Source organism: Festucalex cinctus, chromosome 21, assembly GCF_051991245.1.
Source record: "Festucalex cinctus isolate MCC-2025b chromosome 21, RoL_Fcin_1.0, whole genome shotgun sequence".
Lineage (NCBI taxonomy): Eukaryota > Metazoa > Chordata > Actinopteri > Syngnathiformes > Syngnathidae > Festucalex > Festucalex cinctus.
Genome location: NC_135431.1, coordinates 21,601,871 through 21,619,235, shown reverse-complemented (window position 1 = coordinate 21,619,235; position 17,365 = coordinate 21,601,871). Strand labels below are relative to the sequence as shown.

Sequence of the window (17,365 nt, the reverse complement as noted above, 5' to 3'; positions counted from 1 at the left end):
CTTTAAACGTTTTGGAAGTTTGACCTCTCAAGAGATGAAATCAGCCTCAACTTTGAAATTTACATTCAGCTGACAATTTATCTTCTAAGCAAGGCATCAGCCAAAGTTTGCTTATTTTATTGTTGCTCCTTGTGGTATTGTCTTACTTAAATGAGGTCATATTACCACAGTGGGAAATTTGATTTCATAATTTTGTATCAAAAGATTATTTTTGATGTGGCCTGTGAAAAGTGCTTTATTGATAACTTATTATGTAGGTGATGTCTCAAAATGCTTTTGGTCGCATGAAGAAAATGTTTGTTTGTTTGTGTGTTTGTTTGTTTGTTTGTTTGTTTGTCTGTTTTGTCTCACCACCCCACCCGGTGTAGTAGTAAACTATTGTATTTACAAGTCAGTATAACTTGTGTGCATCTTTTATTTTGAAAACCGGATGTCATTCTCCGTGCCAAAGTCGCTGGCAAACAACGACATTTAAGTTAAACGAAGTTTAACGTCACCTACACATGTGCGACTGGATAATGGCATTTACTGCAATACACTCCAGTCCAGTAGGTGGCGGTAATATACTAAACGTTGGTTTGCCGCCGTAATTCACACGAAGAAGAAGAAGAAGAAGAAGAAGAAGAAGAAGAAGAACACGGAAAAACAACAGTACCCAGAGTATTTCGTAACCAGCGGACATGGCATCTCAGAAAGCAAGTAAAGAAAAGAATAGTATGGAAACAGAAGGACTGAGGCGTGCACAGACAACCGCACTGTTCAGAGCTGTCAACCCCGAACTCTTCGTCAAGCCCGTAAGAGACGCGTCACGCCTGAAACTGTACATCCATCCATCCATCCATCCATCCATCCATCCATCCATCCATCCATCCATCCATCCATCCATCCATCCATCCATTTTCTTAACCGCTTACTCCTCACGAGGGTCGCGGGGGTGCAAGAGCCTATTCCAGGTGGTGTCGGTGTAAGATGTAATGGGGCTGCAAGATCGTATCGGGGTTGCCTAACGAACAAGTCCCGCTACAGCATTGGCTGGAAATTATCCAGTTGACGTCAAACATTGGAAAGAAAAAAAATACATGTTTTTTATTTAACACATATTCTCATTCTGATTGCTGTAGCAGCTTGTAATGGTATGCAAATAACTACTACAGTTCGAACTTTAATCATACCTCTTATTATGGACACGCTGGGGACATTTAAGGGACAAAAATCACCATAAATGTTAAAAAATATTCACCAAAAAATCAACAAAAACAGATTTTCTCATTCTGATTGCTGTAGTAGCTTGCAATAGTCTGCAACTAACTACTAGCAGACCCGGCTGCAGAAAGAAATTACAGGGGGGGCGCATTCGATTTTTTTTTGGGGGGGGGCCTTACTTTTTCAATGTAAATCTAATGTTCTACAGGCTGACTAGAGGCGTTGTGAGTCGTGACAATGCCAAAAGTGCTCATAAATATTTTATTGTCACTTAAAGTGGCAATTCATCATGAAATCTAAAAGGCAAATAAAAAAATAATAGTGCAGTTCTTTGTGCATTTATTCAACTCAAAAGTTCATTAGCAACAAAGCCGAACGCCATTTCTGTAGGTAACCATATGTCCAAAGGAATGACTCTGTGACCCAACCCCTTTTTATCTGTGAGTGGCGAGCAGTTGCCTTCCTCCGCTGGTTGGATTTAAGGCCTTACGATATGGACAATTTTATATCTCGTGTTTTTTTGTCAGACATCTCTATTTATTGGTTTTTGACTCAGCATGAGACTGCAACGTTTTCAGTGTTTTATGGCGTCCGCATGCTGCAATTTATTTTATTGATATTTATTTCCTTACAAGTATTCACTTCCCTATTTGCTATTAATGTATTAATATAACTTTTATTTACTTGTATACTTACCTACTTATGATATTTATGAATTTTATTTTGTGTTATTAAATTTCACCTGCCTCAACTGCAAAACTGATAATGATACAAGAACGTCACGATATTATATGGCTTCAGTGAATCTAAGCAAAATGTCACTCAAAAAGGATCATGTTTAAAGTGCATTGCTTATTGGAACTTGGTGACAGTCGTCAACATTAACAAGTTTGGCAATAAAAAAACAGAATTCAACTCACAATGTACTGCAATGTAATAAGTCAATTTATCCTGCAACATAAGTTATTGTTGCTGTTGTGTTTGTGTACGTCTGTTGAACCGTATCAGTGTGTTGTTCGACAATTAACAACTTGACTTTTAGTCTCTTGTTTTGTCTTTCCTCTGTCTGCGTTGATCAATTGTTGTTTCCCCCGTCATGCTGCCGTTTTTTGTTTGTTTTTTGTTTTTTTCCCCCTGTTGTTCACAAAAAGTTTCCCACTCTTATGTGAACGTTGTAACGTGAGGACTCGCAGGAATTCCAGCGACGTCAACTGTGTCAGCCTGGATCGAGGTTTGACGTTTCCTGGCTCCCAAACATTACAATACGTCGCTTTGCATCAGTTTTTTTTTTTTAATCCACCAAAAGGCAGCAGGAGACATCTTGCTACATAAATAATATGACGTGGGCGGTCAATCGGCCGGCGGACGAGCGCGCGCTGGCTAACCCGGAAGTAGATTTGTACATCAAATAGGGGTGGGAATCTCTGACATGAGGCCGATTCGATATGTATCTCGATACACAGGTTGCGATTCGATTGAAGAACGATTATTTTCAAAACAGAACAGTTCGATACGGTTCAATTAAGTTTGGGAACGATACAATTTTCGATTTGATACGATTAATTTCAATATTCTAAACTTATAGTGACATTTGTTGCTTGTAGACGTTAATCTTAAAATACCACAAATTTTTACAGTATCTTCAAATGTGTTAAAAAACAACAACAAAAATGTCTTGCTATCAAGTCCTCTCAGTGCACTTGTATGTCCCGGCGTTGGTACTGCGCGCGAGCCAAAAGAATTGGTTCTGCACGCGACCCAAAAGAATAACTCCCGTGACGATCCAATGCATGGATTCAAACTACACAGGTATGTCCCACAGCCAACACAGCAGCCGAGCTAAACGCATACTGCAAGCATCTTATTTCTCAGTTTGTGGCTCCCTGTCAATGTGCACAACTAGCATGAGCAACAGATAGGAGAACTGAGACGTGCCCACAATTACGTCATCAAACTCAAAATGAATGACAGCCTCACAGAAAATAAAAACATGAACAGTAGTGATTCCGTGGTGATCGTTGTGTCTCATTAAAAAAATAAAAAAATAAAATAAAATAAAAATAAAAGATGTCATACATTAACCAAAAATGAATGTAATGGCAAAAGAAAAACAAAAATTGTTGATAAAAAGGGAAGGGCACTTTTGGCAATATTTTTGGATATATTAAGTGGTTTTAAAAATGTGTTTGATAGATTTATTGTCCCATAAGGTGGCTTCATATTTCTTTTGGCTGGACAGTAGGTTTATTTCATGTTTTAAATTTATGTTTCTGAAATACTTCACACTGTGCACATATTCTATGGAGGACCAAAAGTGCCAACATTAAATAAATAAATACACCATTAAATAATTAAATAAAAGTGTCATTAATTAATTAAATGTGTCATTAATTAATTAATTTCCCTGTGATTATTTATTTATTTATGTATATATTTATTTATTAATATATTTATTTATATATTTATTCATTTATTTATTTCTCTATTTAATTATTTCATGGTCGCTATTTTGCGGTGTTTCGTGAATTTATTTTATCTGTCAAGCTCGCCCGTCAAAGTTAGTGGGCGGGGCTGAGGCCTGATTCACTCAAATCTTATCTAAGCGACTGCTTCGGCCTGAAGTGGTTGTCAACATGGCGGCTATGGTGATAGATTTTTTGCTGATATAGAGTGATCGAGGCTATTTGTTGTGCAAAACCAACATCAAAATAAAAGCGATATTTATTTTATTTCGATAAAGTACAATTTTGCCTTGTAGGCGTTTCCATTGAAGAGTCATTTGCTTCTGAGGCGTAGTTCTCGTAATGTCCCGCCTCAACTCTCGCGAGATCTCGCAGTTCATGTAGGCGGTCGCATCATGCAACGTCATGAATTGATTGCATGTTTCAGACTTGATACATTTAAGGGATTTTAAATATATCTCAAATTCTATTAGAAAAAATATTATAGATAGATGCAGGGAGATTTAAGAAGTCTTGTTTATGATGCCTGGAAACAGCAGTGGCGCGGGCAGCAAGTCAAACAGCGACATCTGCTGGTTTTTAGGTCCACACGTTTGGAATGTGATAGAGTTTACTGTTTGTATGTTGTTAATTTAATGTTTTAATTGTTTTCGTATGTTTGATTTGTATTCCATGTTGGCGATTTTTTTTTAAGTGCTCTCAAAATAAAGTTGAGCTGAATTTATATTTGCTACTATTGTTAGTAACGTTTTACATACATAAATGCGAATTTTGTTTTGTGTGTGTGTTTTTTTTTTTTGCAATGTTTTGATCGCTTTGGTGATGTTTGTTGTTGGACTTGCAGCAGTTGTTCAATCGAGCATTTTGCACCGTTGTGGCTTCTCGCTGAGCCACTGATCTTGTACTTCCTTTTCTCCGTGACCGGGCGGAGTCACATGACTAGTAGGAAATGCGGAAAAAAAGTGTTTCCGTTAAAATTTTGCGAAGAACTACCATTTCAGCACGTCTCAAAAAGCACCTAATGAAAGTGTGAATCTAATGTCTAATGGAAACGCACCTATTTAGGTGAAAAGCGCCACCCAGCCTATCAACTGTGTTTACTCGCCACGAACACTGCATCAATTGACTATTCTGAAATGGATTTGCCTTGACTTGATGAGCAGATTGACCAATCAGGTGTTAGGACCCGCTCACTAACTTTGACGGGCGAGCTTGACAGATAAAATAAATTCACGAAACACCGCAAAACAGCAACCATGAAATAATTAAATAGAAAAATAAATAAATGAATGAATAAATAAATATATAAATAAATAAATATATACGTAAATAAATACATAAATATATAAATAAAGAAATAATTAAATAATCACAGGGAAATTAATGACACATTTAATTAATTAATGACACATTTAAATAATTTATGACACTTTTATTTAATTATTTAATGGTGTATTTATTTATTTAATGTTGGCACTTTTGGTCCTCCATAATATTCTGTTATGTATATATATATATATATATATATATATATATGTATATATATATATATATATATATTAGGGGTGTGAATTGCCTAGTACCTGACGATTCGATTCGTATCACGATTCACAGGTCACGATTCGATTCGATACCGATTAATCCCGATACGAATGGTCACGATTCGATACCGATTAATCCCGATACGAATTTATAAGTCGATTGTTGCGATTTTTTTTCATTCATATTTAGAAAATACTAATCAGTAAGCTTGTAGAGTGTAAGATTTATATGAAAATGTATTATTTATTTATCTGAAATTTCAGTCTTATAGAGGTTGTAATCTGTTTCATGTTTGAACAGCATTAAAATAAAAATATTAAGGCTTAATGTGCCGTTCATATAACATTCTTCCATGCTCAAGGTGTGAATCCTAAAAAAAAAAAAAAAAAAAAAAAAAAATCGATTCTGCCGATTATTGAATCGATTCGAGAATCGCGCGATGTAGTATCGCGATATATCGCCGAATCGATTTTTTTAACACCCCTAATATATATATATATATATATATATATATATATATATATATATATATATATATATATATATATATATATATATATGTATATATATATATGTATGTATATATATATATGTATATATATATATATATATGTATGTATATATATATATATATATATATATATGTATATATATATATATATGTATGTATATATATATATATATATATATATGTATGTATATATATATATATATATATATAGGGCGGCACGGTGGAGAGTGGTTAGCACGTCCGCCTCCCAGTTCTGAGGACTCCGGTTCGAGTCCAGGCTCCGGCCTTCCTGGGTGGAGTTTGCATGTTCTCCCCGTGTCCGCGTGGGTCTTCTCCGGGTACTCCGGTCTCCTCCCACATTCCAAAGACATGCACGGCAGGTTAATTGGGTGCTCCGAATTGTCCCTAGGTGTGCTTGTGAGTGTGGATGGTTGTTTGTCTCTGTGTGCCCTGCGATTGGCTGGCAACCAGTCCAGGGTGTCTCCCACCTACTGCCCAGAGCCAGCTGAGATAGGCGCCAGCACCCCCCGCGACCCTTGTGAGTAATAAGCGATACAGAAAATGGATGGATGGATATATATATATATACACACACATATATATATATATATATATATACACACACATATATATATATATATATATATATATATATATATATATATATATATATATATATATATATATATATATATATATATATATATATATATATACATATATATATATACATATATACCGATACCGATTCCGATTATCGGTAGTCAAGGAGGCAGATAACCGATATTTAAAGCCGATATTCATTTGCAGTAAAAGTTAAAATGTTGGCACCAAATTTTTGAATAATGCAAACCCTAACCGTTCTTTACAATGGATTCTCACACTACACTTTTCATTTTACATCCTTCGATCTGCAATAAGACGTTGGTGGCGGGGGGAGTTAAATGTGGGGCCAATGTGACATTACCTTTTATAGCATTTGGGATACTTGTAGTTTTATTCTATAAATGTTATATTTTTATATTTTGAAGTAATAGGAGGAACCCTGTCATTCAAAATGTGCATCAGCTGTGGCATTACTTATTACTACAGCAAAAATAAATAAAAAAATTCCATGAGAAAAACTATTCATCCCTGAACACCATACAGTTCTTGTAGACCTTATTATGATTATTGTTATTGTTACCATATAGACAGTTTTGATAAGCTGAGGATCTTAAATCGAGAACAGCAATATCATGCTACTCCTCTCTACAAGAGAACTGTCAAAAGACACTTCATCATGTAGTTTACTGCCACTTAGGATGCACCAATCAACGCAGAAAAAGGTCGAGTAAAATAACTTGGTTATAATAATAGTAAGAATAACTTGGTTAAACAGACATTGTTGCGGTGGACCGCTGCCAGTTTCTGCTGTTTAATGTGTTTTACACTTATAGACACGTGTGTGTATATGGGCACACTATTCTCTCACTACTGTACTGTATCACTTAATGGCACAGATGTACTTGTCTAAATAATAACTGGGCTGCAACATTGCTAATTCACATTAACAAGCACTATCTTAGCTGTCCACATGAATAGTTACTAACACACGAGAAAGTTATACAACACACCAAACATGAGCTCATTATTCAAAGTATGATGCACGTAACGAAATTACATCACTGAACATTAATTGCAGCCGTGTACGGCCGTAGATGTTACATATTAGTGGCATCCATTGAGAGGATAATGTCCCAAATGACGGCAGACATGACGTGAAAAGAGAGACAAAACGAGCAAATAAGCACACTATACTTTAGTGCACTTCTCTACTAATGCCAAACATACGGAAGAGAACACGTTCGTGTAGTTAAACGGTGTTTGAGACACTTAATTAGTTACGGAGCGGACTTTAACGAGGTGCACAACGAGCTGTCAATCAAATCGACGTCGAAGCTTAAGGCACACAATGGCAAACCAGTGCGACAAATAAACACAATATAAAGTAACTAAACGCTATTTCGTGTCACTGTGGCATCTCACTGCATAATAACCGCTATGCAACAAGTAGTGGACGTGACGAGAGGTAAATATAATGACATTACTCTACTCTTAACATGGAACTAGACAATATAATGACAACTGTTAATATTTGGAACCTTTCTAACAAACATTATTTACTTAATTAAGTGAAAATGTGTGTGATTCCCTCCCCGAGTAGTTCAAGTAGCGAATTAGCTACTGGGTGTTAGCCTACATGCTAAGCTGATAGCTAGCAGGGATTCAATGCAAGGCACTGCAGCTCCATTCATATAGTGCATTTAATACACAACATAATTCAATGTGTTTAGCTTATCATGGTGAAACGATCGGCGGAGTCTCTTCTCTTTTAACTTACCTTCGAAGCATGTGTCTGTCGCGTTGTGTCCGTGGGTGCGTGTGTGACCGGCTACTGTGATACACGGCATACACTACTGATTGGTTCTGGCTCTTGCACGGCTAACCAATCAAATGCTGCTATGGGCGTTACATTGCTGGAGTTGGACTCCATAACAGACAGAGACGCTCTGGGCTGCATTCGAAGTGAAAAGACGGAGTTTTAAATGGATCGCTCATATCGGCCGTCAGATTAATAAAACAGACCGATACCGATATGTACCAATATGTCAAATATCGGCCCCGATTATCGGCCCGACCGATTATCGGTCTATCTCTAATATATATATATATATATATATATATATATATATATATATATATATATACTTATATATATATATATATATATATATATATATATATATATATATATATATATATATATATATATATATATATATATACATATATATATGTATATATATATATATATATATATATATATATATATATATATATATACATATATATATGTATATATATATATATATATATATATATATATATATACATATATATATGTATATATATATATATATATATATATATATATACATATATATATGTATATATATATATATATGTATATATATATATATATATATATATATATATGTATATATATATATATATACGTGTATATATGTATATATATATATATATGTATATATATATATATATATATATATATATATACGTATATACATATATATATATATATATATATATATATATATATATATATATATATATATATATATATATATATATATATATATATGTATGTACTGTCCAGCCAAAAGAAATATGAAGCCACCTTATGGGACAATAAATCTATCAAACACATTTTAAAACCACTTAATATATCCAAAAATATTGCCAAAAGTGCCCTTCCCTTTTTATCAACAATTTTTGTTTTTCTTTTGCTATCACATTCATTTTTGGTTCATGTATGACTATTTTTTTATTTTTATTTTTTTAATGTGACACGACGATGACCACGGAATCACTACTGTTCATGTTTTAATTTTTTGGGGGACTGTCGTTCATTTTGAGTTTGATGACGTAATTGTGGGCACGTCTCAGTTCTCCTATCTGTTGCTCATGCTAGTTGTGTACATTGACAGGGAGCCACAAACTGAGAAATAAGATGCTTGCAGTATGCGTTTAGCTTGGCTGCTGTGTTGGCTGTGGGACATACCTGTGTAGTTTTAATCCATGCATTGGTTCGTCACGGGAGTTATTCTTTTGGGTAGCGTGCAGTACCAATTCTTTTGGCTCGCGTGCAGTACCAACGCCGGGACATACAAGTGCACCGAGAGGACTCGATAGCCATGGGAAAGACCGAGATGTACTGCACTGGCTTCTACTACTGCCTTCATTTGCATGTTGTTCCTCTATCCCATGCCGTGTCGCGAGCCCGGCGTTGCCATTGGGCGGGCCCCCCAAAAAGGTGCATTATGTTTACAACATCCGGGGAATAAAGCATCTCTGAGCGCTACTTTGCTAGCTCTCACCACAGTTTTATAAACTTTTCCTTTCATTTGAGCTGAAACTCTTCTATCACACATCACACCTGACACTTTTCTCCACCCGTTCCAGCCTGCCTGCACACGCTTCTTCACTTCTTTTCCACACTCTCCATTGCTCTGGACTGTTGACCCAAAATACTCAAACTCATCCACCTTCTTGGTCTCTTCTCCCTGTAACCTCACTCTTCCACTTGGGCCCATCTCATTCACACACAGATACTCCGTCTTGCTACAGCTAACCTTCATTCCCCTCCTTTCCAGGGCAAACCTCCACGCCTCTAAGCTTCTCCTCCACCTGTTCCCTGCTTTCACTACAGATCACTATGTCATCTGCAAACATAATCGTCCATGGGGATTCCTGTCTAACCTTGTCTGTCATCCTGTCCAATATCATCGCGAACAAGAAAGGGCTCAGAGCTGATACCTGATGTAGTCCCACCTCCAGCTTGAACTCCTCCGTCACACCTACAGCACACCTCACCACTGTCTTACAGTCCTCATACATGTCCTGCACCACTTGAACATACTTCTCTGCCACTCCAGACTTCCTCATACAAAACCACAGTTCCTTGCAAAAAAGCACAGTGTGAATATGAACCACACCAAACAAAAAAAATAAAATAAAGTCCGCTTTTGGTCCGGACCAAACAAGCGGACTTAAGGACTTTTCTAGTCTGAATACACCCTAAAACAAAATGAAAATGAGGAGGAGAATGATGCGCAAGGTGCCAAATCAAACGAGACAGATTATTCTGCCCGTCAGAAATTTTAGTTTGAATTTGTGCAGTCTTTAAGCGCTCTCTGTGGTTGCTAGGGTTAATGTTGTTGAGTAGGAAAAAGACACCACACCACTCCAATGTGGCAACACAGAACGCCGACACGTTCATTCATTATTACACCGAATGTTCTTATTTTTAGATCTTATTTTTGTTGTTGCTTTGGACAAGAATGTCAATATAAAAACACTGTAGATTTATTTTAGTTAATTAGGACAATTCAAGATTGTTGAATGTGCAATGTAACTAGCTACTAGCATGAAATTGTGTTGTGAATAGTTAGCTAATATTACATTGTTTGTTATTTTAATTTCTAGTTTTACGACGACCTAAAGAGGGTAATGGTCAAAGGTCATTGTTCAAAATAACAGCACAAAAGGAAAACAAAGTCTGGTTATTTGGAATGTCGTTAACGCTGTCTAGCTGGTGAAATCGAGAAGCTTCGGAGCGAGGACAGCCGAGGAGCAGGTGAAGGAAAAAAAAAAAAAAGTACTGACTTTTAATGAGCTAAGTTATATGAAATTATTGACTTGTTTTGATAGCCACTGATGTTGCAGGCAAACCTCGTCTTCCAATGAAATATTTTGCAAATATATCGAGTTGCGTATGCCTAAGGCCATGCTTGTACCTCCACAAAAAATGGTGCGACCAAATCCTGTGCTGTGCGAGCAACTAAAAATGTTACTCGCACCAGTGCTAGTCTTGGAAAAGCTAGTGTAGAGCCCTGAAATAAAACACAGAATTGGAAAGTAGAAAACACTGTTTACGACAGCGTTTGCTCATCTGCGACTCCGCGTAGTTTCCAAATTCTCGTAGGTGTGCGTGTGGGCAATGTGGATTGTGGATGTGTCGTGGCGCGGGGAGAGTTGTGTACCCGTCAGCTGTCGGTTCCGAGGTGGCCGCGCTGGCACCGGCGGGGGAGCGTCCCTGTGCCAGCCGCGGTCGGAGCTCCCGCGAGTGTGCGCGTCCGCGCGCGCCCTCGGCCCTCTCGTTCGAACGTCATTTCCTTTAGGGAGTCGTGCGGAACCACATGGATGCTTCGGACTCCAGGTGGAGGAGTGGACACATCAGCATTAGAATGCTTACTTAGCATGCTGACTAGAGGAGTGGGGTGTGTGTTTGTGTGAGTGCGTGCATGGACGGAAAAATAAAAAATACCACACGGATGCATCAAGCATAAACAAAGCTTGAGCCCGCATAAAGTTGAACTGTATAAAATGTACCCTACAGACGATCTTTCAGCTTTTTTTTCTTTCGTCAACACTTAACGATCCTTAACTATCTGATATCATCATATCGCCCACCCCTAGTTTGTATTATACTAGTAGTCAGGTGCATAAGCAATCCAATGCGTCATTGGTGGTCGAAGCATATGAACTGAGTTGCATTGTGGAACTTTCAGAAATGCCCGGATGTTTGGAATTGTCACTTGCCTGGAATAATAAATACCCTTTTGCCTTCTTGTAATGACAATGTCAGTCTTATTAATTCGCAGGCCCTTGGTCTATTTGGTTACTAATTGGTCTATTACTAATTGTAGCATAATGCCTAGAAAGGAGAGGCTAAAAGGAGAAAAAGAAAAGGAGCTACAGCAAGCAGCTAACGGAAGCGGCTCTCTGCTCTCTTGGATGAAACCAAAGTCACATGAGGATGAAAGGTCAGGGTCAAGGTAACTAGTGTTTAGCGCCTTTTAAAGCTCTTAGTTTAATATAGATTTGCTCCTTAATGTTAATTTTATTGAAATCTTTAAAGCTGTTTACATTTAATTTTTAAGTGGTTTGTACTAAATCAGCAGGCATGAAGCTATTATTAGCTATTATTGTGTACCAACCATACTGTTAGATATTTCTGTGATACAAGACTTGCAGTCATGTTGCCCTAATAGATTATGAAAACTAGCTGTGTTGTTGTTGTTGTTCTTCTTCTTCTTCTTCTTATTATTATTATTATTAATATATTATTTTTTATAGATATTATACCATTCAACATGTGCGTGTAGTTTTTTTTTTTTAATTTACACTTCGATAAGGTATTCCATTTGCGCAAAACTGCCCTTTTTTACCCCCAGAGCACTTGCCCCACAAAATGTCTGTGCACTCCACTGTGTACTCAATATATGGTCTGAGGCACAACTTGAAGCAGCAATACACCGGTACACATTCACTGAGCATAAAGCGAACCGTGCGCTCGCGGCTAATGGCTAAAAACAAAACAACATTCGCTAAGCATAAAGCAAAGTGCGGTAGCCGCGCCATGGCTAATAAAAAACAAGGCATCTTGCTTTTTCTTGTCCACCAAGACTGGCTGGTTTGGCCCTCTTGCCGCTGCACTGGCTATACTTAGCAGCCGTAAAACGTAGCTGAGCAAGCGAGATTGCAGTGTGGGCTTTCCTGGCTCCCGGAGGCTGTCTGCCAAGTAGGCTGCGATGTTTGTCGAGTGCATGTGGAAGACTGCAGGAACTCGCACAGTCGTATCAATACCTTGGACAAATCAGTATTGTATCCTGATACAATGTGCAAGTATCGATACTTTTCAAAGAATAGATTATTTTGACAACCCTAAGTATGAAGAGCTAGCTATTTTGTTTAAAAATTTTGTCTTAATTGAACGCTGTAATTTTTTCTTTTCTTCCAGAATAGACCAATAATGGCATTTGGACTGATTACCATCACCTTGTGTGTCGGTTATCTGGGCTACCTCCATGCTATGAAAGAAAACAACCAGCAGCTTTACGAGGCCATTGACAGTGAAGGGGAGAGACTGATGAGGAGGAGAGCTTCCAAGTGGGCTTGATAGCAGACCATGTTTGTTGTGTGAGAACAGTACAAACTAAAAACTGACTGGAGGGATTTTCATTAGTTTCTAAATGCCTAAGCGAAATTGGAACGATATTGTACCATTTTTTTTTCATTATTTTGATGATTGTTTAGAAAACATGTATGCATTTAAGTGCATGCATTTAATAATGGTTAATGATATGTTTCCAAGATGATAAATAAATATTTTTTTTTTCATTTCATAAGCTTGTCAATATAATGGCATGTATGTGGAACAACTTGTATGCTCCTCAAAAATGAAATCTACTCTATGGCCATTGTCAATTTTTAGTTATTTGTCATGTTTCAGTTCTGTGGGTTTGCATTTTCGTTCGTTTTTGGGGTGTAATTGTTTTCTTTTGTCTGTCGTTAGTGTTCTTATGTGTTTATGTGTTTCTAGTTTCTCACCTTGTCTCGTTATGTCTAACCACATCCAATTGTGTGTTTTCCCCTCCCCGTGTAGTCCACCAATCAGTGCCCTCAGCCACTTGTCTTCCCAGGTGTGTCTTGTCAAGCACTTAGCAGGTGTTTATTTAGGCCCTGTCCACACGAAATCCCGTTTCACTGTATCCACACAAGTTTCTTGCCATTTGGGCAGTTCGTCCACATAGCGGCGCCGTATCGCAGCTTGAAACCGATCACTTTTGGAACCGGGCTCCAGAGTGGAAAGATTCCAATGTGGACAGCATATGTGGGATACACCTCCAGTGATGTTGGAAGATTGATCTCAAGCGATACAAAAAGTCCATGTATTTCATGACAAACAAAGATGCCCAGAGACTATTTTCTTTAATGGACCTGTATGTTCTTTTCGAATAAGTTCCTCACTTGTTCTCTTTTTTTTAATTTGTTTTTTATTTTAGTTTTAGTTTAGTTTAGTTTATTCATTTTTTCCTTTCGGACACATTACAGTTTACATCAATCACATCACATCATTTGCAACATTGACATCCGAAAGAAGGGCTGACGGGTAGAAGCCGAAGCTTATTCGAGACCCGCCCCCATCGACCCATTACTATAACGCATCAATCATATACATTATTTAGAATAGTCATTAATTTTTATCGTTATCCATCCCATACTATCCCAGACACTGCTCGCTCAGTTCATCTTGAATTTCCGTGTGTAGATTGTGGCTAGTCCCAGTCATTTGGAACTGGTGAGTCGGTCCCCAGACGCCACCAGCAAGCCCACCCCGCTAGGCGAGCAGCCAAGGCAAGCGCAATTCTTCTCTTTCACCAGTAGGGTCTTCGCTGACCTCGGATCAGCTTTCACACATGTGCTTTCCAGAAGAGTAGATCGGCTTGCATTCGGCCCATTGCTTTCAAGCAATTTCAGCACTCGATTCTGGTCAGGTAGCACCACTGGTTGCTAGCATGTTGTGGATCTGATGACTCCTGTGCGCTGCCCAGCCTAGCTCACCCAGCAGAGCGGCCCACGCCAGCTGCATTCCAGGAACCAGACCACCAACCCCCATTTTGCGTATTGACAGCAGATTCATTGGAGCCACAATACAGCCTTATCATGTAGCCTTGACTGTTAGAACAAATGTCCAAACGGAATTCGAGCCAGACAATATTTAGATTCAAACGGGAACAGCAATACATGTTATCAATGCAGGTGTATAAACAAGAGTTAGCCTTGGCAAAGTCAGCAAGTAATCATATACAACTCCAGCTTTGGGTAATTAGTGATGTTGTTGTTGTTGTGATATTGTGAATTACTGTTGTCTCTCAAGCGCTGCCAATTCCTCAGCTCCTTTCACGATTCGTGTTTTTAGTTGACCAGAGTTATCTTTAGTTTGAATAAAAATTCGGCAGTCTTTTGTCCACGTGCTTTCGATAAGTCCATTCTTTCTCATTTGTCGAGCCTTTTTGGCGATGTCAGCATTTCGTTTGGTGAGGTTTTCGTTGATGTAGACATGTTTCCCACGGAGCTTGTGACGGTCTCTCAGAAGAGCAATCTTTTTCTTTCTGTCAACAAACCTGATCAGAACTGCCGGTGGTCGTGTCCCTCCAGTTGGAAGCGAAAAGCACATCTGAATGTGCGCAGGATCAACAGTTAATCCCAAATCTCTGAGTTGAAGTGTCACTTGCTGTTCCACAGTCTCGTTCCCTGAATATTGGTCAGAATCTTCCGTGCTCGTGCTAGCCGCAGCTCTCAAAGGGCCACGGCGCGGCTTGATCTTGATACCGGTGACTATCACATCGTTGATACGAAGATTTTGTTCCAAATCATCCACTTTTTGTTCCAAGGCAACAATGCGTCGATCTTTTTCCTGTGTCTCTTTCTTCAATTGCTGTATTTCCTGAAGAAGTGGCTCAATGCTCTTCTTCATTTCAAGTAATTCGGCAACCATTCCACTGAGTTTTTTAAGAGAAGATTTTATCTCCTCAATCTCGTCAGCTCTTTTTCCGCCAGGCATTCTGCAACAATGTAGTTAAAAATCCCAATGCAAAAATCAACAAGTAGTTAGATTCACGAGCGAGTGCAGGAGCAAGTACAGATGCGTCCTTCCTCAACAGATGCGTCCTTGAATTGAGTTCAAGAATTGAGTTTTAGTTTTATTTCTTGATGTTTCAACTGTGCAATGTATGTTGTATGACAATGTGTGCCTTAATTGTTTGTATTTGAAATTATGAAAAATAAAAAACAAGTGAACGGTATCTTATGTACTGTTCCGCTTGTGGGACTGACCTTTAATTTGGATTTGCTGTGCTTGCATGTTGGTGTGAATTGTTGAAATTATTGTAGTTTTTCTTTGATTTGTAAAAGTTTTAGTTGTGTTGTGTAAACTTTTTCTTGAAGTAATTTGGGTCAGGACACACCCTCTACTCAGCCCCACTGAACATTGGCTGAACTCGCACCTGTTGCCTATCATGGCAATTACTCCAGTGAACATAAAAGGACAACCACAGCAGAGGCAGGTTGAACAAGAGGGACACGGATGGCGCTGCAAGCGGTGAGGGTGCTGCGGTTTCAGTGAGCACGCGGGGAGAGGAGGAACGCTAGCCAGAAGCCTACGATGGCGGCGGAGCATGCCGGTGCGGGCGCACAGGTGAAGGAGGAGCGGAGGTCCGAGAGCTTGCTGCGGCGGCGGAGCAAGACGACAAGAACTCCCCGTCAAATCTGAAACGACTTATGGGGTATATGCCACGGAAGAGGCGCGACAGTTTTTGCACATCAGTTTGGTTCCGGTTCGGTTTCCGACGTGTGGGCAGCGTCAAAATTAGAGCTGTCAAACGATAAAAGTTTTTAATCAGATTAATCAGATTTTAGAATTTTGATTAATCATGATTAATCACTGTTTTAAAAAGGCTTTTTTTTCAAACTCCAACAGCTACCTTTAACGTAACCATCCGCTGTAGGCTAAAAAGGATCATCTGCGGTCAAAATTAATAGTGTGATTAATCTGTGGTGATACAATGATTAATGCGATAATTTTTTGTGATTAATGAATTAGTTAACGCTTTAACTTTGACAGCACTAGTCAAAATACTTGTGCTTCCGACTTTGTGCCACTCGGTTTCGCATTCGCAACCCGGACCGAAACCAAACTGATGTGCAAAATCACGTCCCGCCTCTTCCGTGGCATATAACCCATTGAGGTAAGGTACAGTTAAGCTAAATAATAATTACCCTTTCGTTAGCTTGGCCCTGGTTAATGCACTGATCTGAATATATATCATGCCTGTTCTTAAAGCATTTTATAAATAAAGTTGAATTGAGTTGTTTTACACCTCTACATTTGGCAGGAGGCGTATATCTACATTCATGCTGGGTTCAAGACACCGAGACTAGACATTGAGACGTTTTGGGCCCTATCAGCCTGGCCCAGCTAGCTTCCCCGTTGCTACACACAGCAGATGGGGAGCACATTTGTTCCAGACATTCCTTGGATGTTTACACGCGAGAAGAGTGACACCAAGCGGTCACAATCGGAATTACCCCCATGAAGTCTGCACGCTTATAATTAATCTGAATTCCACATAATTCTGGAAATGAACGGGACTTTGTGTGTACCGGAATTACACAAATGATTTATGTCATGTTTTCTTTGTGTACAAATGTTCAGATGTTACATGTTCAGATCGCGCTT

The 17,365-nt window shown here is 38.4% G+C and overlaps 2 protein-coding genes across 2 annotated transcripts in view; both read left to right on the top strand.

The window, feature by feature from the left end:
- LOC144010942 (uncharacterized) overlaps positions 1-17,365 on the top strand; it is a 108,483-nt gene that overhangs the window by 72,588 nt on the left and 18,530 nt on the right. The gene's annotated exons all lie outside the window — the stretch shown is intronic.
- smim8 (small integral membrane protein 8) lies at positions 624-15,969 on the top strand. Its single transcript, XM_077510064.1, has 2 exons — positions 624-794; positions 13,085-15,969. The coding sequence occupies exons 1-2, from the start codon at positions 681-683 to the stop codon at positions 13,241-13,243; spliced, it is 273 nt and encodes a 90-aa protein (XP_077366190.1). The 5' UTR covers positions 624-680; the 3' UTR covers positions 13,244-15,969.

Excerpts from the sequence above, each read along its gene's own strand:
- smim8 (XM_077510064.1), top strand. The coding sequence starts at position 681 with ATGGCATCTCAGAAAGCAAGTAAAGAAAAGAATAGTATGGAAACAGAA. Across the intron at positions 795-13,084 it reads CCGAACTCTTCGTCAAGCCC|AATAGACCAATAATGGCATT; the intron begins GTAAGAGACGCG and ends CTTTTCTTCCAG.